The sequence below is a fragment of the Labeo rohita genome, chromosome 21, assembly GCF_022985175.1.
Source record: "Labeo rohita strain BAU-BD-2019 chromosome 21, IGBB_LRoh.1.0, whole genome shotgun sequence".
Classification (NCBI taxonomy): domain Eukaryota; kingdom Metazoa; phylum Chordata; class Actinopteri; order Cypriniformes; family Cyprinidae; genus Labeo; species Labeo rohita.
In genome coordinates this window covers 28,209,888-28,232,498 of record NC_066889.1, presented here as the reverse complement: position 1 = coordinate 28,232,498, position 22,611 = coordinate 28,209,888, and the positions used below count along the sequence as shown (strand labels likewise).

General features: G+C 35.4%; 1 protein-coding gene and 1 long non-coding RNA gene across 4 annotated transcripts in view; one reads left to right on the top strand and one right to left on the bottom strand.

Annotated features, from left to right (window-relative positions):
• The window catches only part of ntng2b (netrin g2b), a 70,363-nt gene that overhangs the window by 1,641 nt on the left and 46,111 nt on the right, over nucleotides 1–22,611 (bottom strand). Inside the window, exons 1-5 of one of the 3 annotated variants that reach the window (XM_051093381.1) lie at nucleotides 11,913–12,893; nucleotides 11,722–11,814; nucleotides 11,324–11,398; nucleotides 8,103–8,270; nucleotides 4,531–4,665 (exon numbers count right to left, since the gene is read on the bottom strand). In XM_051093381.1, coding sequence (XP_050949338.1) covers nucleotides 4,531–4,665; nucleotides 8,103–8,270; nucleotides 11,324–11,398; nucleotides 11,722–11,814; nucleotides 11,913–12,864 — 1,423 coding nt within the window. In that variant the 5' untranslated portion in view covers nucleotides 12,865–12,893. Of the gene's footprint in view, nucleotides 1–4,530; nucleotides 4,666–8,102; nucleotides 8,271–11,323; nucleotides 11,399–11,721; nucleotides 11,815–11,912; nucleotides 12,894–15,147; nucleotides 15,412–16,528; nucleotides 16,700–17,646; nucleotides 17,710–22,611 lie in introns of those variants that run through there. The other 2 variants (XM_051093383.1, XM_051093382.1) reach the window with 2 other exon arrangements.
• Nucleotides 290–21,246, top strand: LOC127152622 (uncharacterized). The gene is made up of 3 exons (XR_007825116.1): nucleotides 290–1,618; nucleotides 3,493–3,589; nucleotides 21,091–21,246. It is a non-coding gene; the product is annotated as an uncharacterized LOC127152622 (long non-coding RNA).

Here is a 22,611-nt window from a genome sequence, read left to right as displayed (position 1 = left end):
TGGGTCAGAATTATTAGGATATTAAGTAAAGATCATGATCTATTGAGATATTTTGTAAAATGTCGTACTGTAAATATATCAAAACTTATATCAAAAGGCAATTTTCCCTAATATTTAGTTCTTTTTTGCACCCCCAGATTTCAGATTTTCAAATAGTTGGATCTCGGCCAAATATTGTCCTTTCCTAACAAACCACACATCGATGGAAAGCTTGTTTATTCAGCTTGATGATGTACAAATCTCAATTAAAAAAAAAAAGGACCCTTATGACTGGTTTTGTGGTCCAGGGTTGCATATTGTGAAATATTATTACAATTTAAAATAACTTTTTTCTATTTGTATATTTTTTAAAACATAATTTATAATTGTTAGACTTAAGCACTGCATGATATTCAGAAATCATCCTAATATGCTGATTTGCTGCTCAAGAAAAAAATTCAGAGAATGCATTAAACTGATTAAAAGTCACAATAAAGACATTTATAATCTTATAAAAGATTTCTATTTCAAATAAATGTTGTTCTTTTTATACTTTCTATTTATCAAAGTTTCCACAAAAATATGAAGCAGCACAACTTTTTTTCAACAGTGATAATAATGAGAAATGTTTCTTGAGCAGCAAATAAGCATATGTGACCAGTGACCAAAAGTCATAAGGGTCAATTTTTTCTTATTTAAATTTGTATATCATCTGAAAGCTAAATAAATAAGCTTTCTATTGATGTATGGTTTGTTAGGACAGAACAATATGGGCGAGATACCACTGTTTGAAAATCTGGAATCTGAGGGTGCAAAAAAATCTAAATATTGAGAAAACTTTAAAATTGTCAAAATTAAGTTCTTAGCATGCATATTACTAATCAAAATTTACATTTTGATATATTTACAGTAGTAAATGTACAAAATATCTTAATGGAACATTATCTTTACTTAACATCCCAATTATTGTTGGCATAAAAGAAAAATTTATTATTTTGACCCATATGTATGAGTGTATTATTGGCTACTGTCATGTGACACTAAAGACTGGAGTAATGATGCTGAAAATTCAGTTTTGTTCACAGAAATAAATTACATTTTAAAATGTATTTAAACAGAAAACAGTTTTTATAAGTTGTAAAAATATTTAACAATTTCTATCTATAATATTTTTACCTTTATGACCAAAAGAGACTTCTTTCAAAAACTTCTAAATTATTCCAAACTTCTGGCTGGTTGTGTACTGCCTCTCTCTCTCACACACGCACACAGAGCTGTGATCATTTGCTTAGTGGCTTGTATCTGTGTCATATTTAACATGGGCGTCTGGTGTCATTAAAAAGCCACAATGGGTCGCAGGAGTCTGGGTACTAATGAGACCAGGTGCTGCACACCTGACCCCAAACTGTCTCAGCAGTGAACAATGAGTGTGTGTGTGAGAGAAAGGCCAGAAAATGATAAAGAGGAGGATGACTATGTTCAGAATACCATACTACCATATGCTTTTTTCTGTTTCTGCAGTGTACACTGTGCATAGAATACCTGGATGACCTACCACTACATCACACTGCACTGAGCACTGTATCCCACAATGCAACATGCTCAACTTGACCTTCAATTTTCAGTGACAAATTTAATGGTACGTAACATCAGTCACAGTATTTATCTTTTTTGTCTCATTTTACATAGAATTAGGCTGAAAATACAAAATAATGAAGATGGTATTGAATTAAACATGTTTGTGACAACAACAACATTGTAGCTTATAGAGGGCAGTAATCGGGTTCCTGAAGTAAAACGTCTGTTAATTTTCTTCATACTACTGTGAGCTTCAGAGTTGTTAATCAATGATATATGATTTTGTCAAAGCCATTAGCTGCATTATTTCAACTTATTTTTTAAATAACTGTTTAATGGCGGGATTCCTATAGTGAAAAACTACATGACCCATGATTCTGCAATTAAATCTCCACCAGTCAAAGAATTGCAATAAGCAACTTGTGCAAAAATAATACTTAGCGCCCATCGACTTTCATAAAATGATCATATCAGATACAGTTTAAGTCAAATGTTTACACCCCCTGTTCAGAAACTGCAAAATGTTCATTATTTAAAATAAGAAGGATCATACAAAATGTATGTTTGTTTATTTCACACTGATCGCAATAAGATTTTTCACATAAAAGATGAGAAAATGATAGTTGAATTTATAAAAAAAAATGACCCTGTTCAAAAGTTTACATCCCCTTGAATTTTTATCTTATGTTTTTACCTGAATGATCCACAGCTGTTTTTTTTTTTTTTTTTTTTTTTTTTTTTTGTTTAGTGATAATTGTTAATGAGTCCCTTGTTTGTCCTAAACAGTTAAACTGCTGCTGTTCTTCAGTAAAATCCTTCAGGTCCCACAAATTCTTTGGTTTTCCAGCATTTTTGTGTATTTGAACCCTTACCAACTGTAAGATTTTGAGATCCAAATTTTCACACTGAGGACAGCTGAGGGACTCATATGCAACGGAAAAACCATGCATTAAGAGCTTGGGGGTGAAAACTTTTGGAATTTGAAGATCAGGTTAAATGTAACTTATTTTGTCTTCTGGGAAACATGTAAGTATATTCTGTAGCTTCTGAAAGGCAGTACTAAATGGAAAAAAAATATGATATTTATTTAAATAAGAAAAATGTACACGTCTCCATTCTGTTCAAAAGTTTTCACCCCCTGGCTCTTAATGCATGGTTTTTCCTTCTGGAGCATCAGTGAGAGTTTGACCCCTCTGTAATAATTGCATATGCGTCCCTCAGTTTGAAAAGATAGATCTCAAAATCATACAGTCATTGTTGGAAAGGGTTCAAATACACAAAAATTGGAAAACCAAAGAATTTGTGGGACCTGAAGGATTTTTCTGAAGAACAGCAGGCAGTTTAACTGTCCAGGACAAACAAGAGACTCATGAACAACTATCACTAAACAAAAAAAACAAGGGGATGTAAACTTTTGAACAGGGTCATTTTAATAAATTCAACTATTATTTCGCTTGTGGACTATATATAAACACCTTAAATGGAAAATATCTTATTCAGGTCAGTACTAAATAAACAACAACATGCATTTTGTATAATCCCTTTTATTCTGGTAAAATTATTATTTTGCAGATTCTGAAAGGGGGATGTAAACGTTTGACCTCAAATGTACTTAATTAAGCTTTAAGTATGTCATTCTGAACATAACCTATAAAAAGACTGTATGTGAAGGGTTAATTGGTCAATTTTATTTTGCAAAACTAAAAAGGTCGTGATTGCAATACAAAACGTTCTAACAGTCTTGCCCAAACTATGTAAAAACTTACTCCATCAACCAGACAGTTCACCGTCTGCATTTACTAGAGCCAGTAAATACTCGCTGCATGCAGATCCACTTAACCCAAGAACAAAACAAATCTATTTGAAGAAAGTGACTAATCCAGCTCCGGAAGTGTGTCCCTAATGGATTCTCCTCTGTTTTCTCTCTGCTCACAGACCTAGCGGTTTTTGGCCATGGGCCTGTTTCATCTTAAAGATGGATCACGGGGAAAACGCTGTGCACAGGGCTTCTAAAATCACCATGGGAATCCAGGTACAAATGTGATCATTACCCCACAAACCAGTTTCCAATGAACAGCGGCTGCTTAGAATCTGCACAGCAGCACGTCATTTGAATACGCAAATAGCCAAACCCATTAGACTCCGGTAATATGCTGTTCTGATGTGCGGTAAATATCTAATGCATTGTGGTAAGGGGTCAGACTGCTGTCAAATCAAATAAACCCCGCCCTCTTCATTATGAGACCACACCCCTGTGTTTGATTCATAAGCTGTGCAATTTGTTTTGGCTTGTAAATGGTGCTTGATCTGTGCATATTTCTCTCCTGATTCAGACAAGGTGACTTTTTCAATAGAAAAAGCATTATTTTAGCTAGAACCAGTGGTTTTCAGTTAAAAAAAAAACATCTTAATGATGGATTTGTTTCTTACAAACATGCAGCTTTTGGCTTCGCAAGATGTTAACTGATGGATTGGAGTGGAGTGGATTACTTGTGAAATATTGTGATGTTTTTATCAGCTGTTTGGACTCTCATTCTGACGGCACCCATTCACTCCATAGGATCCATTGGTGAGCAAGTGATGCAATGCTCAATTTCTCTAAATTCCCATGAAGAAACAAACTCATCTGTATCTTTGATGGCCTGAATATTTGCAAATTTTAATTTTTGGGTAAGCTACACCTTTAAAGCCATTCGGAAGTATAATTAACACTGCTTTAATTCCACTGTGTAAAAACTTATAGCTGCAAGCTAAAGCTAGTAATTATATTATTTATACTGTAACTTATTTCAAATGGCTTTTGGAAACAAAAGCCTTGTAAAGGACTGAGCCAATTAATATCTAATTTAAACTTGAAATTGGCTGAGGAGAATGGAGAGGCGATTGCATACTTTGACATTGATTTGTTAATTAGATTGTAGAGTTGAATGAAGTCTGATTAGTAAGTGGTTAATGAATCTGGGAGGTACTTACGGAAACAACCCTGTTTCCAGTAGTAACCGGGCAGACATTCATCACATTTGACTCCGGTGGTGCCCTCTTTACACTGACAGAAGCCGGTACCATTACAGCGGTCGTGCAACGAGCCCATCGTATTACAGTTGCACTCTGAAAACAAAGAGAGAAAATTAGTTAGAGAGCGAAGAGTTGAACTTTTAAAAAAATATGTGTGCCAGAAAGGCTCGTTGTTTGATTTTGAACTTTACGGTTGGCAATTCTGCATGCATTAATATTGCTATGCACACATGACATGGAGTTTTCTTGCATGCACTTGAGGTCCATTATATTTATTCATGAAAATGTCATCTTAATGCATACTTAAGCTTTGTTTGCATTGTGTAGATTCTTTTTGTGGTTAGAAAGAATAAAAATGCAATTTGTTTATATTGAGAAGTGGTCGACCAATATGGATTTTTTGATAGCCAATGCCGATATCTTAAGAGAGCAGGATGGCAAATGAACAATATGCCGATAAACTAATGAAGATGGAGAATAGGTGCTTTCAGGTGCTGGCATTCCAGCACTGTCAAAATAAAAGTTTCAATGCCGATAATTAAAAAAAAAAAATATATATCGGCCAATATACACTACCAGTCAAAAGTTTTTGAACAGTAAGATTTTTAATGTTGTTAACAGAAGTCTCTTTTGCTCACCAAGCCTGCATTTATTTGATCTAAAGTACAGCAAAAACAGTAAAATTGTGAAATATTTTTTACTATTTAAAATAACTGTTTTCTATTTGAATATATTTTAAAATGTAATTTTATTCCTGTGATTTGAAAGCTGAATCATTAATCCAGTCACATGATCCTTCAGAAATCATTCTAAAATTCTAATTTGCTGCTCGAAAAACATTTATTATTATTATGATGTTGAAAACAGCTGAGTAGATTTTTTTTTCGGGTTTCTTTGATGAATAGAAAGTTCAGAAGAACAGCATTTATACAAAATAGACATCTTTTGTAACATTATAAATGTCTTTATCTTTACTTCTGGACAATTTAAAGCATCCTTGCTAAATAAAAGTAGTAATTTCTATAATTTCTTGCCCCCCAAAAAACTGACTCCAAGCTTTTGAATGGTATAGTGTATAATGTTACAAAGCTTTTTTACTTCAGTTAAATACTGGCCTTTGGATCTTTCTATTCATCAAAGAATCCTAAAAAATGTACACAACTGTTTTGATAATATTAAAAATAATAATAATAATAATAATAATAATAGAAAATGTTTTTATTAGAAAAGCATATTAGAAAGATTTCTGAAGCATCATGTGACACTGAAGACTGAAGTAATGATGGTGAACATTTTTCTTTGATGATTTCCCATCATTCTCTTTAGTTATCTCAAAATAACTGGGTACAGAGTGCTGAAGGGATGACGTATTGTAGGCCGAAACCCAGAAACAAGTGTTTTTGCAAGTTTTAGTTAAATGGTAGAAATAAGCTCTGTGGTCAACACAAACTCAAGATTGCCTATGTTTAGTTTATTACTTTTGCCATTTGTATTTAGGTTTCAAATTTCATAAAAGTTGTCTTAATTTGTGAAGACAGGGTTTTATCTTAAAAAAGGATTTACAAAGGTCATAATGTGCCCTTCCACAAACTAATGCCTTAAAAATGTCTTAAAAAATTAAGTTTTGTATATGCTGCAAAAAAAAGTTCCCTTTAATGTATTCCTTAAATTTTCTTTATTTAATCTTATAAAGTTCCTAATAACAACTTAAATTTACCTAATACATTTTAATGATGTTTTTATGTCGCAGAGCTTATTTTCTGCAATAAGTTTCTGTTGAGGGACCCAAGGGCGATGCTGACTTCACAAACACTTTTCTCCTTCAACAATCTAATGCATTGCATCACTTTCATCATGTAAGGTAGCTGTAAATTAATTATTTTGATGTTTTATTATTTTTAGAAATATTATTTTTAGAAATATTATTTTCAGTATTTTGCATTGGGCTGCAGCCAACTGCATTAGAATGAATTACCGCACTTCAGTGAGAACTCCTGAAAATAGACACTGTAAACTCAGTGCTATTGTGAGCTCAGGATGCGGTAAATGTTCTCCTCGTGGAGATCTTGGTGTTGACCCTGTGCCATGTTGGAACCTGGCACACACACGATGAGGGCGAGTTCATTTGTGCTGACTTCACAGCACGCTTTCATTTACCCCACGCCCTGCCTCCTCATGCGGCAGATGGACTCCCTTCTCCATCCTGGTACTCTCAGCGTCGCGCTGGAAGCCCAGCCGCTGATTTAAGAGCTGTCACATCCGGGTTTATTTCTGGAAGTTTATTTGAGGACCGCTGGGAATCTCTAATATGACGCTCCCAGGATGATAATGTTGCAGTTTAACTTTGCTGACCGTGGCGTCCAGTGCAGTTTTGTTTCATCTTGCACTTTTTCTTTCTTTTTTCCTTTATTCAGTTGTCTGTGTATAACTTTCTCCTTAGTATTTTTCTCCAACTATGTCTCATTTTGTTTTAATTAGAGGATTTCCTGTCTCTTTTAGCTGAATGGCGGGACAGGCGCTCTTTAAAGATTAACGCTCATAAAGAGTCATTTTTTTTTGCTGAATTGCTTTTAGTGTCTAAAACTGACAAAATGAATCAACCAGCAAAGACTGTGCATTGTATAACACTGCCCTGGTCAGTTTTACAGCCTTAGTAGATGCATTAAATATTGTCATTTTGTGTATTGTAATTGTAAATATTGTAATTTCATCAAATATGGCTCACTCCGCAGTAATTCTCAGTGAATAAGTGCAACATTGCAGTTATATTAAGGCCATATAAAACAGCTTATAGTAGGGCCCTGTGATAATCAGTTTTATTTTTTCACAAATTGCATTTTATCTGCTTTCATTTTTTAGGATTCCGTTTTAATGGTTACATTAAATTTTCAAAAGGCTTCAAAAGGCATTAAAAATCAAAAGGCATGTATAATCGATTAAAAGCATGAAACTTATATGCAAGTTCATATATAAAACAGTGTTTACATATAAAATTTTAACAAAACAAAAATTTTTGGGCCTTTTTTATTTTCCTAAAATCAGTGTTTTTCATAATGATTTTTGTTTTAATGGTTTAATCAAAATCTAAATTTAAAATCATGCCTAATCAATTGAGTTCATAAAACTTTAACAGTTTTTTAAATTATTTTTACAATAATGGAGGCCTGTATTTTTTTTTTTTTTTTTAATTTTGTTTAAATGTTTCCTAATCATATCAAGGCTTAAAATGTAATTTAATTTTTTAAAAACAATTTACTTTTTTAAAATGTAATCAAATGAAAATAACAATTCTTTTTATTTTTGAAAAACAAACCTACACAAAAGAGTTTTACTGTTTAAATTAAAACAAAAATATACTGTTATCATTACTTTGCGAAGTAGTGCTATATATCTGTCATAATTTCTTCAAGTTAAACTGACGAGTTAGAACCCATGACCTTGCTAATGCTATTCATACTGTTCGCCAGTGATTGAATTTATTTTGCACAACATTTGTGCACATTTCAGATATAAAACACACTGTTACTCACCGATACACACATTCTCGTCATCTGGCTCTGCAGAGGTGTTTTTGTAGTAGCCCATGCGACAGTGTTCGCAGTTCTGACCACGCGTGTTGTGTTTGCAGCTCACGCACGTGACTATGTTCAGGAAGTCGATGTAACTGCAGCGATTCGAGTGTCCGTTACATTCACAATCTGAGAATGAGAGAGAAACATCATCTTAAACACTATTTTAAAGTAAAAAGGGTTAAAAGTGAGAGAAGAGTAATAATAGGAGTTCATGGTTTTTAAGATAATGAGATGGAATGAGATGCAAAAATGGAATAGGTTGATAAGTAAATTTGGGCAGGAATATGTTAATGAGGTAACGCCATGACTGATTTAAAAAATTCCATTTTTTGCAGTTTGGTTTAAATGCTGTGGGTGGACTAGGAAGTTTTGTAGTATGACATTCAGACTACATCAATCTCAATGCCGAATCAATGAAGAGCTATTGACTCGTTTTTTTGCTTCACTTTGTGTCTTTCCTGCTGCGCCCAAAGTATTGACGGCTGAAATGAAGATGTGTGGGTGGGTGTGTATGTGTGTTGCTGACAGAGCGATATCTCGCACTCTTACGGGAGTCTTTCCCACACCTCGTGCACGTGTGTGTATGTGCCGTTTGTAAGTGTGTGTATGTGTGCTTTAGGGCTGCTGGGAAATCTGATGACATATTTTTTTTTCTAAAACAGCTGTTTCTCTGTCTTCAGAAGCAGATCTTTTTTGTCAAACTGCTGGGTTTCTCCCAGTTCCCATTCACACCTGTCCTGTATCTTTCTCTCAAGTCTGTTTCCTTCTGTCACTCACAGTGAATCAGTGTCTAGTACCACATTGAGTATCGCCCCTTTTGGAGAATCTGAGCCAGTGCCTGCCAAGCGTTATATGGCACTTTGACCTCCACAAGGTTCTAGAAAGTGTACATAGTAAGCATTTTTGAAAGAAATTACTACTTTTGTTGGGCAAGGATGCATCTGATTGATAAAAATAAAGTAAAGACGTTCATAAAGTTACAAAAGATGTCCATTTCAAATAAATGTTTTTACACACAGTTAACCATTTTAAACATAGTTAAGATAATATAGCTAAATCTAATGTTCCTGATGTTGCAATTGCAGTATGTGTCAGTACTAATAAAGGCACATCCGTAATCTAATGGTATTTAATATACACAGGGTTGGTACAAGGTGCTTAAAGTGCTTGAATTTTACTCTTAGAAATTTAAGGCCTGGAAAACCCTTGAAAATAGCAGTATTCCTGCAGAGGTACTTGAAAAGTGCTTTAATTGTTCAAGTGAAATAAGTGTTTAATTTTTTATATTTTTTTATATTTTATGTAAAAACATATGAAAGATAAACAAGAAAAGAGGAACAGACAAACTGATTCAATTGAGTGAGTCATTTATACTGGCACCACTCCAACTGATTTAAACTCGTGACTTTGTTTATTCATTTCAAGCGATTCACTAGCCAAAAAAAAAAAAAAAACAGATCAAATAAAAAGAGCCGTTTATTTTTGAATTTCAACAAAGCTTGTAACTATTTTAAAAAGCATGCAACGATGGGTGAAACTGCTCTAACTGTTTCGAAGTGCTCCAATCAGATCACGTGTGGCGAATCGTTTGATTCAGATCGAGACTTCAAATCGCATATTGCAAATTATTTGACTTAGATCCAGTATTCAGAGTGGTTTCATGAATCATTTGATTCAGTTCGGGACTTCGGACAGCGTTTCATGAATAATTTTTTTTAGATTCGGTTTAGGTCTTTGGTCTAGATTGGTTTGTGAATAATTTCGGAATCATTATTCAGTTCGGGACTTCGTAACTCGGATCATGAATCATTTGATTTAGATCTGAATTTCGGAGGAGGTTCACCAATCTTTTGCTTCAGATCGGAATTTCGGAGTGCGGATTGGAAATCATTTGATTCAGAACGGGACTTCGGTGCAGGTTCACGAATCATTTCTTTCAGTTCTTTCAGGTTTGCAATTATTTTTCTGACTTATTTTTTATTTTTGTTAAACAGTAGAAAACATCAAACCATTAAAGCAGTACAGTAAAAAAAATAGGAAAAAGAAAATAAGTATACACAAATACAAATTTTATTAAAAATTAACCGTGGTTGTACATTCATATAATTACACACATAAGCTTTTGTGGAATTTGGTTGAATCGATTAATCTGTTGTTTGATCTCTTCATATTTAAGGAGAAAACTATCGTTTCCAAAGCCTGACATCGCTTATGATTTTCAAGGACATCGAATTTATTAGAGACGCTGTTAAATGTTAGGTGCTTTATTTCTCTTTCTCTTTTTAAGTTGACAGCATTGCATATTTTGCATGTGCTTCATCTTATGAATATTTTTTAAAATGCAATCTGTGATTGAAGTTCTTGAAAATCAAAAAAAAAGTCCTAGAATTTGATTGTACAGAATCTGTACGCACACTGTATACAAGTAAACTTACACAAATGCATGTTTAAATGCATATTAACCAGACCATTTAATCAGTTTTATAAACTCGTAGCTGTTTCTGAATTTTTATCAGTTTAGACGTGTCTTTAAAATATTTATGTGCACTTTAAAAGCTAGAGAGCGAGAACTCAGTACAGAGCCTGTCTCAGCACATAGGAACAGGCAAATCAATGAAATATAAATGAGAGTTACACACACACAAGCTGATCACAACACACTTACCTTATACATCACACATAATTGAGAGAAGCAGGGATGAAGGGATTAATGAGAGTTAGAACGCTGGTGACAGGGAGGGACATCAAACTCAGCGAGTCTTCGCTTCTTGAACTCTCAACATCACGTGTTCTAGAACTTTCTAAACAAAGTGCTAGCCATTCATTCACATCTCCACTGTAACGTGTTCTAGAACTCTTCACTGTTACTTGCACCTCTATTGAACTAAAGCCCAATTATAGACCCTAGTCGGGTTAGACGGCATACTGAAAACAAGGCTTTGAGTGCATGCACTGTATGAAGGTCCTAGATCACAAGTAATTTTCACAACTCAGACCTTTCAAAGCTTTTTTGTGGAGTTTCGACTACTGAAAGTCTTTTGAAAAATGTTTGGTCAGCTGACAATGGGTATGTTGTTAAACAACAGTACAATCAATTGAACACACTGTACTTCTATCCCTCACAGCCTTGTTTTCATTCCTGATGATCTTTTCTCATCTCATTTTCATTTCTTTCTCACCTCTGAAGTCGTCATATATGATGCCTTTTAGCTGTACAGTCTGTTGCCCTCCAGATAGTAAGAACTTCAGAAGAGCTTCAAAGAATGAAAAGTCTTATTTTATACAGTATGTTCATCTAGAAACCTACTACGACAAGCAAAGCAAATCGAGTCTACGGCAAGCGAATCTCCAGCTATCCGTCCACATGTTTAAGGGAGGGGAACAGAATCATTGTTTGAGACATTTAGCAAATACAAAAACTCACTACCAAGCATGTATACTATAATATATACAACCTAAAGTAGAAGACTACAAAAGCTAATGCAGCTTCTTGTTATGTGGATTCTAATGACTTCTATGCATACGCAGTGATAGACCAGCCACAATGTGCTTATAGTCTAACTCACACCATGGATACCTTTTTTATTCTCTTCATCTTCTCTCTCCCATTTATGGATGGGCTTTACGTCAACTTCTCCTTGACCGTGCTCGTTTGAGTGTTTGTGTGGATCTAGACGAGCAAAGAGTAACTGAGCAATCCACAGGTTTGTAGTAGTACTACATACATTCGGTACTACAGGCTGTTTGAAACTATCAGCTAAGCCATACCTTCAATAGCTGTGTGTTTATGAGACCCTTCCTCCTCTTCTGACTTTGGATGCGCATGTTTTGGTCCTGAGATGTGATGCTTTTGTATGGATTCATGTGGCATGTGTATTGATGAGACTGTCACTATGTTTGGCAGCACAGATCCATGCATTGTGTCTGGTGCTGGTTCATGAGACTCCCTTTTTGGCTGTGTTGGTATGTGTTCATGAGATTCTAATATGGATCCATGAGGTTTCACTATTGGGTCATGAGGGTTATGGATTGCATCATGATGATGTACAGCTGGTTCATGAGGTTTATGCATTGCCTCATGATGATGTACTACTGCCTCATGAGGGTTATGCATTGCATCATGATGATGTACAGCTGGTTCATGAGGTTTATGCATTGCCTCATGATGATGTACTACTGTCTCATGAGGTTTATGCATTGCATCATGATGACGTACTGTTGGTTCATGAGGTTTATGCATTGCCTCATGATGATGTACAGCTGGTTCATGAGGTTTATGCATTGCCTCATGATGATGTACTACTGGCTCATGAGGTTTATGAATTGCATCATGATGACGTACTGTTGGTTCATGAGGTTTATGCATTGCCTCATGATGTACTACTGCCTCATGAGGTTTATGCATTGCCTCAGCATGATGTACTATTTGCTCATGAGGTTGCATTACTGGCTCATGAGGGTTATGCATTACCTCATGATGACGTACTGTCGGCTCATGAGGTTTATGCATTGCCTCATGATGATGTACTGCTTGTTCATGAGGTTTATGTATTGCCTCATTATGATGTACTGTTGGCTCATGAGGTTTTTGTATTGGTTCATGAGGGTTCACTACTGCCTCATGAGGTTTATGCATTGCCTCATGGTGATGCACTATTGGCTCGTGAGGTTTATGCATTGGTTCATGAGGTTTCACTGCTGCTTCATGAGGTTTATGCATTGTCTCATGATGATGTACTATTGGCTCGTGAGGTTTTTGTATTGGTGAGGGTTTATGCATTGTCTCATGGTGATGCACTATTGGCTCGTGAGGTTTATGCATTGGTTCATGAGGTTTCACTGCTGCCTCATGAGGTTTATGCATTGTCTCGTGATGATGTACTATTGGCTCGTGAGGTTTATGCATTGCCTCATGGTGATGCACTATTGGCTCGTGAGGTTTATGCATTGGTTCATGAGGTTTCACTGCTGCCTCATGAGGATTATGCATTGTCTCATGATGATGTACTATTGGCTCGTGAGGTTTATGCATTGCCTCATGATGATGTTCTGTTGGCTCATGAGGTTTATGCATTAGCTCATTAGATTTCACTACTGGCTCATGAGGTTTATGCATTGCCTCATGATGATCTACTATCGGCTCATGAGGTTTATGCATTGCCTCATGATGATGTACTACTGCCTCATGAGGTTTATGCATCGGCTCTTGAGGTTTTACTACTGCATCATGAGGTTTATGCATTGCCTCATGATGATGTACTACTGGCTCATGAGGTTTATGCATCGGCTCTTGAGGTTTTCTACTGCATCATGAGTTTTATGCATTGCCTCGTGGTGATGTACTATCGGGTCATGGGGTTTCATAACTGACTCATGAGGATTCACTATTGGATCATGAGTTTTCACTACTGGCCCATGAGGATTATGCATTGTCTCATGATGATGTACTACTGGCCCATGAGAATTCACTACTTGCTCATGAGGATTCACTATCGGCTTGTGAGAATTCACTATTAGATCATGAGTTTTCACTACTGGATCATGAGGTTTATGCAATGCCTCATGATGATCTAGTACTGGCCCACGAGGATTTACAATTGGCTCATGAAGATTCACTACTGGATCATGAGTTTTCACTACTGGATCATGAGGTTTATGCATTGCCTCGTGGTGATGTACTATTGGGTCATGGGGCTTCACAACTGACTCATGAGGTTTCACTATTGGCTCATGAGGATCCACTGTTAGATCATGAGTTTTCACTACTGGATCATGAGATTTATGCATTACCTCATGATGTACTACTGGCCCATGAGGGTTCACAATTGGCTTATGAGGATTCATTGTTGGATCATGAGTTTTCACTAATGGATCATGAGGTTTATACATTCTCTCATGATGATGTACTACTGGCCCATGAGGATTCACTATTGGATCATGAGTTTTCACTACTTGATCATGAGGATTATGCTTTGCCTCATGATGATGTACTACTGGCCCATGAGGATTCACTACTGGCTCATGAGGAATCACTATTGGCTTGTGAGGATTCACTATTAGATCATGAGTTTTCACTACTGGATCATGAGGATTATGCATTGCCTCATGATGTACTACTGGCCCATGAGGGTTCACAATTGGCTTATGAGGATTCATTGTTGGATCATGAGTTTTCACTAATGCATCATGAGGTTTATGCATTGCCTCATGATGATCTACTTGCCCATGAGAATTTGCAATTGGCTCATGAGGATTCACTAATGGATCATGAGGTTTATGCATTGTCTCATGATGATGTACTACTGGCCCATGAGGATTCACTACTTGTTTATGAGGATTCACTATTGGCTTGTGAGGATTCACTATTAGATCATGAGTTTTCACTATTGGATCATGATGTTTATGCACTGCCTCATGATGATGTATTACTGGCTCATGAGTGTTATGCACTGGCTCATGAAGTTTCACTATTGGCTCATGTGGAATTACTATTGGCTCATGAGGTTTATGGATTGACTCATGAGGTTTCACTATAGTCTCTAGTGGTTTATGCATTGGCTCATGAGATTCTGGTAGTAGCTCATGATGTTTATGAATTGGCTCATAAAGTTTTACTACTGGCTCATGAGATTTCTGTATGGGTTCATGCGATTCTGGTATTGATTTGTGAACACGATATGTATGCATTGACTCATGAAATTCTGATTTTGGCTTGACGGACTCTGGAGTTGACTCCGCTGATTTTGGCACTGGCCCAATAGACTCTTCTTTAGTTACTTCATTCTTCCCAGAAAACTTCTCTTTCCTCCCAGAAATCTCCTCACCCTTCCCAGAATCCTCTACTGGGGGTGGTGTATGGAATGCTTGGGTACAATTATTCAGATAATCAAAAAGTTGGTATGTACACACAAGCACATACATGTTGTGCTTTATAAACAGCTATTGAACACCAAGCAGACTAGCCAGAAATAATGAACCGTACAATCATCAAAAGAGTTTTACGCAATACTCAATCACAATACTCCCAATCTATAGCGACCACAAAGTCCTCTGTGGTTTCAATTACACTTTTCATAGTTAACCACAGGTTAGGAAAAGGTCACCAAAACCACATCTACCACAATACTAAAAGTCTGCCAAACTCTTAATGGCCTAACAATACCTTCAACATGATGTTTCTTAATTTCTCCATGGTGTGTCCTCTCTTTTTCAACAGGAATCATGTTTTGTCCTGGGTGCTTGGGGTGGTGATTATATCTGTGAGGGACTGTAGTTTATCAAAAAGAAGGAAATGTCACTTAGGGCTTTAAAAATCTTGCTATGTCAGAATAACAACACCAACAAGAACCAAAAAGAAGTCACATCTCAATGAAAAATCTAAATGACGTATTACCTTCTTCTCGTGTCTACTTTGTTAACAGTTATCTTTACTAGTTCCTTAAATAATTCTGCTTTCTGCAGCACCTTCAATCACCAGCCAGACCAGGTTTAGAAAATAAGATTTATGGGAAATTAGTTTTCTTTGCATTTCGTTGAATCAGCTGTGTAATGGAAGTAGCTAAAGTGCAACTATTGGTTTCATTTATGTCAGTGCTTTATTGATGTGATTCTTAATTTGAATCTAGTTTCAATCTAAAGCGACTGCCCTTCTGAGTGATCTGCTATGCGGTTTCAACTGTGCATGTAGTACCTAAACACATGAAAAGTGGCATATGATGTTAAACAGACAAACCAAACAGCAATTAATCTCAAACGACAGATTGGTGTTGTTTGAGCTACATAGACACTCCTGCGTATAAACAACAACCATGCCGTAATTTTATCAACACACGTACGCAGTACCCTGTTGGGAATCTAAAAGATCTCCACCTTTATTAAATCCATCTGAGGAGCTGCTCTGTCTTGCGTCTCAGCTGAGTGCTTTATTCCCCCCTCCGTTTTTTTCATGCCAGCTTGACGGTTTCTGATCTGAGCTCGAGCTGGAGTTCTCATTCACTCGTTAAACGTCATGCAGTATTCATTCCTCGGGTGCATATGCGCGCTTCGATCAATGAGCCTGTGTGTGCGCGTGTGTGTGGTGGTTCTTTGTTTTATATATATTCGCAGGCCGCCCTAATCCGCTTTGCACTGAAAGATGCAAAGTCACTCTATATTTTGACAGGGGAAAACACTGTCTAATTGAGCATTGATTTCCCACTGCGCACACTGCTTTGGAGCCGTTACCCACAATCCTCTAGGGGTACGTTCGAGTAGATGACTTACTGGCAGAGTCGCTGAGCTCTTGGCTTGGCTACAGTGCTTTGACTGCCAAAACAAGTGTCTGAAAGATGCTTCTATAGCATACTAACAACACTAGCACACACAAACTAGTGCCCGGAACTTACCTATGCTTTCCATATACCCCTCCTCCAGGGGTGTGGCTTTGTGGGGCGTGTCCTCGCTGTGAATGCGATAAGGGGGTGTGGCAGGGGGCGGGTGGTATAAAGCTTCCATGGTGGTATAAAGTGCCACAGGCTCTATCTCAGCTGGTGGGACGTGGTGTGCATATGGGGTGTCTAATGGGATTTGCGGGGTGAGTGTAATAGAAACGGGTTAGAGAAACCAGAGTCAGCATGGAATACACACACACAAAGTGCTGAGCTTAACAAAACCGCACTGCATTTTAAATCTTGTAGTTTGGATTTCTAAGCACATGGGGGGCGCTAGTGTCAACCGGAATCCCGTTCTGCACTGCGGAGGCAGTTATGAATTCATTTCATGTTCAATCTGTGTATTAAAATATTCAGAATGGGCTACTAGCATACTGCTTACAGTGCAGGTTTGTGCAAAATTCAGAATAATCGGCTCCTTTCCAATTCATGAGTGTAAATTTGAATATCTATCTGCCTTCAAGCTTAAAGGATTTTAGAACATTTTTCAAACTTTTAAACATTCTAAGTTTGTTTTTGAAAATTTGAATTGCACTTCAATTCAAATTCAAAAATGGAATTGGAATTATAATTTTTTTAATCAGTTCTGAATGATGCACAACCATTAAATTAATGCATGCTGTTTAACTGTCATAAATACAGTGATTTATATATATATTTTATCATTTCATTTTATTAAGTCTAGGACGAGAAAAACATTTGGTTGATATTGCTTGTGCATATTGCAGAAAGGATGCCAGTCATTTCAGTCATCTCCAATGCGTCATCAGTTTATCTAACCGGAGCACATATGTAATATCAGAGGTCTTAAGTGAGATGCTGTTAGATTATGAAGCCGCGATTTAATGCAGATTGTCAGTATGCATGCGTGTTTGCGCGCGTGCGCTCGTGTAGTTGCAGATGGCACTCTGTTGGATTAAGGCATATTACATCATCATTAAGCTCTGCTAGTACACTAAGGCAGCAATTTGCATAGTACCTTACATGGCCTAGTAAATTACTCTACACGTTATATTCCAGGTTACTGCTTATCGCTACAACTACGGGAGCCTTTAAGGGTCACACTGTCCCACCTGTGTTCAAAGTTGGTGATTCTGTTATATCTGTAGTGAAATCTTCATCTGATGTGTCAGTCACTGTTGGGATTAAAGATGAACAATAAGCATTTGAAAACAACCCCTGAAGCTGAAACTACAGCAGCAAACGTCCAAAGACAGAGAGTCTAATTTTATGCTGTGCTCCATTTAAAGTCAAATGCGGATTATTCTTCTGATCCTATTGTGCTCATAGGAGAACATATAAAGAGATAAAATCTCACTGCATGTGTACGATTGTCAAGAGGAAAGATCTTGTGTATGTGTGTTTTGTATATATGGGCCATTCTACAGAATTAGTGCTGTCCCACAACCAAAAAAAAACACATTTAAAAAGCATTCAAATCTATTGAATCCCACAATAACGTTTAAAATATTAGTAAGTGTAATATATATAAAATCATCATTTATTGGGTATTTTCAATTGGGAGGTGGCTGTCAACTTATGAAAATGATATTTAAATAATTTTTGCATTTTATTCCATTGTTGTTTTTAAAAATACCTTTTTGATTTTGTAAAAAAGTGAAGTTAAAAAAATATATTTATTTTGCATTTTCTTTGTTAATTATAAAACTTTATGTAAAAAAAAGTGTCCAGCATTTTTCATGTCACTATTGAAACAGTGTGTTTTAGTCAATTGGCTGGGATTAATTTTAACTACATCCATACATTTATAAAAAAGGAAATCTTCCTGTGTCCCCTATCTACTCACACTATGTGTCCCCTTATCATTTTGAGGTAAATGTGTGTGGAACATCACTACCGATTTATTCCATAATATTACGTTCTTATGTGTGTACCACTGTTTAGAACAGTACTAGCTAATCATGTGCTGATTAGCATCTTTGAGCTAGCTTCAAAAGTGTCTAAAATTGTCACTACTGAAACAGTCACTACCGAAACATTTGGTGGCGCTTCGTTTTTTGTTTTTTTTTTTCGTTTTTTTTTGACATCTGTTTTTTTGGGTGTTATCCTATAAAATTGTCACTATTGAAACAGTCATGACTGAAACATGTCATCAGCAGTTGCATTTCCATTACACTTCAAACTGCAAATTGAAAATACGCCTAATGGAAACACGTTGAAGGATCCTAAGATCCTTACATGCAAATTATTGTGTTGTGTTTTTAATTTTATGTTTGTTTTCCATTTTATTTATAATCATTTATTTACATAATTATCTATAATCATTTTACAGTCATTAGTCATTCACATAATTCATATTTAATTATTTATTTGATTATTTAAGTATTTATCATTTATTCATTTATTCATATGTATTATTCATATATATTACTCATTTATATGTTTTTATATTTCTTATTATTTTTCTTGCTTATGCATTTTCATTATTGTTCAGTTCCATGATTGTGGGGTTTCATGAATTGTTTGGTCTAAGAAATAGATAACGGGGATGTTTGTGGAAATTCAAGGTTTATGACTTGGGGTCAATTGCACAAAAACTCCCATTTATCGCAAAAATAGCACAAGAAACCGTTAAACTTAGCATATAGGAGAATGTACACTGAGCCACCTATAGTCCCAGGTTTCTTGGCCTCCACAAAGTATCCATTAAAGAAACCTAAGGCCTCGAAATACTACATTTTGTCCTAATGAAGCCACATTTTAAACACTTTTTACAGTACTAGTGTTTTTTTTATAGACCCTTGAACTTGGGTCTATAAAAATTTTATGTCATCAGCCCATTTTGTGTCATGGTTTCTGCGCCGCCACAAAGGATGTGTTAAATTGGACATTATGCCTGATATTAAAGGTTATACGATAAAAAAGACACATTTTGAGCAAGTAGATCTTTGTTAATTCATGTGCATCCATGCTCTTATTTTATTCATAGTGATGCACAAAGGAACATAAAACATGCATGTGCATTCAAAAAAATTCCTATGCACATGTAAATAGCTTCTCGAGTCAAAAAAGTTTCTTGTGTGCATGTAAAAGTATAATTTTTCAATCAATGAAAAAATCCCTGAGAACATTTAAATACTCACAGATGACTGTACTATATAACAAATATAAAGAGCATTTAAATTTTTACAAAGAAAAACTCTATTCAAAATACAACAAATCTCATAAATTACACTTTAAATATTGTTAAAAATGTAATTGTTATTGATTTACCTCTGAAAAAAAGTAGCAAAAAAAAACAACATATATATAATGTGGATATATATATAATATATATAATATATATAATTATATGTATATATAATATATATAATTAAAATGTGGATGTAAGCAAAATCTTAATAGGTCAATATAACACTTCTTATTAAATTATTATCACTGTGTTTCAGTAGTGACAAATTTGGGGAGAGGACAAATATTCCAAAACTTCCTGAAAATACAATATGAGAATTAACTGCATGAGTACTAGAAAAGTATACCTTGAATATTATAAAATTTTTTTTTTGAAAAATACAGATTTTTGGACCAATTCTGTTTCATATTACTCATTCACCTAAAATGAATGTTTCTCTGAATCATGATCATTTTTCTGAATGAAAGTGAATTCATCATTCACTGACTGTGTCTTGCTGTGATGTCACTTCCTGTAGTGTTTGTGTGTACTGATTTGTTCTACTTCTTGTGGCTGTTTGCCCAACTGACCAACCAGCAGCCAGAGGATCAGACTCGCCGCTCTGACCTCGTAATCCCCGTCTGAACACACACACTGACCGTATAATCCCTGTGCGTGTGTGTGCAGAAGGACATTCATCCAGCACACATTAATAGGAACACACACACACAAACACACACTGGCCTACATATCATCTCCCTCTCTTCTTGCCATTTGAGCATGTGTGTGTTTGTGTAAGTGTGGTGTGTGCATGTTATGTGCTTGTGTGTGTGTTGTTCCCCCTGTGTGGGAGACCCTTGGACCCTTAGACTACAGGGGAGAGAAAACATGGACATGATCTATGAGTTTGATTTCTCTAGGCCATATGCACACACACAACCCAAAAAGAACCATGTGTTGATGCCTTAAAGGAATAGTTCACTGAAAAGTGAAAATTTGCTGTAAATGGATTCACCCCCAGGCCATCCAAGATCATGAGTTTCTTCAAAAGAACAAATTTGGAGAAACGTAGCATTAAATCACTTGCTCACCGAATGGATCCTCTGCAGTGAATGGGTGCCGTCAGAGAGTCCAAACAGCTGATAAAAACATCATCCATAAGTAATTCACACAACTCCAGTCCATCAGTTAACATCTTGTAAAGTCAATTTCAAACCATTGCTTCTGGCTAAAATTCGAGTCCATAATCCATAATAACGCTTCCTCCAGTGAAAAAGTCCATCTCCTATTGTCCTCTCATGTCAAAATCCACTAACGTATTTGTTTAGAACTGTTTTGGCTTGTAAACAGTGCTTAATCTGTGCATATTTCTCTCCTGATTCAGGAACGACTGTTGAAAGCAATATCATGGATTTGTTTATTTGCTTTTCACTTCTCAAGATGTTAACTGATGGACTGGATTGATGGGTTTACTTGTGGATGATGTTTTTATCAGCTGATTGGACTCTCATTCTGACGGCACCCATTCACTGCAGAGGATCCATTCTGTGAGCAGGTGATACTAAATTTCTCAGAATCTGTTCTGATGAAGAAATCTTGCATGGCCTGAGGATGAGTACATTTTTCATCATATTTTCAGCAAATTTTAATTTTTGGGTGGACTATTCACTTATAACACACACTCATATACAAACACACACTCTTGTCTGCTACGCTGACTTTTAATTTAATTCTAATGTGGCTCTGAGGCTCATAATTTCCTGTTGATTCCCATATTGAATCGTGCTAATTTTCCTGAACGCATCAGACGCATCAGCATCATGCCACTGCAAGGCAGTTTAAAGCTTTACGACGTTACACAAATGCTCTTAAAGTCCTGACATCACGGCGTCCCGGGCTTCACTTCCACTAAGTGCTTTTCCACAGGAACACAGACAGTTTTAAAATTAGACTGTGACTACGGCGACAGGACGGGCAGGGATCTACTCAGCATTTCTTGAAACATGCTCCGCCACAACGCATAAAGTCAAGCAAGTTTGAGAAAACTTTGTGGCAGAGTTAAACCCCATGTTTTGTAAACCGTTCTGCATTTCTAAGTGCTCTGAGATCCTTCACATCTGTGTTTGAAATACTTTCACACACATACAAACATGTCCTTGACCTACCTCTTCCTTTATGTAGCTACAAATAACACTTGACCATCATCTTGGAGGAAATCAATTGTAGAGGAGTCTATTAGAAACATTTACCATAGTAAACGCACTTCCTGTGAAAATGTAGTTATTATAGTTTCTGTTACTACTGTAAAAACACTAAATTAATATGGGAATGAATATATTAGAATACTATTTACTACTATACTATATACTATATTAAATAAAAAATAATTTAAGTCAAAATTCTAATCAATAAATGCATTTACATATTTTAATGTAAGTTAAAATATTACATTTAAATATTTCATTATTAAAATTTAATCAATATAATAATTAAGCGATGATAATTATTTATAAAAAATTATAACTATATATATATATATATATATATAAAGAACTTACACACACAGTGTAAAATAATTTACATTTAGGAAAACATTCAAAACAAGTTAATGCTGAGTAATGATTTCAGTCTTTAATTTTTAAGTAATTTTGTTATGTATTTGTCATTTTTATTATTTTTTATTTTTATTATTATATTTTTAGTGTTTATTTCAAATCATTTGTACATCAATATTTAATTCATTTTAATTTTAATTTTATTTTAATACATTTCTAATTTTTGTTAGTTTTTAAGCTTAGGTTTTTCATATATTTTACTTTAATTGTTTTAATAAAATTGTTTAAATTGTTTTAATTATTAAATTAAATAAAAAATATATACTAATTATATATTATAATTATTAAAT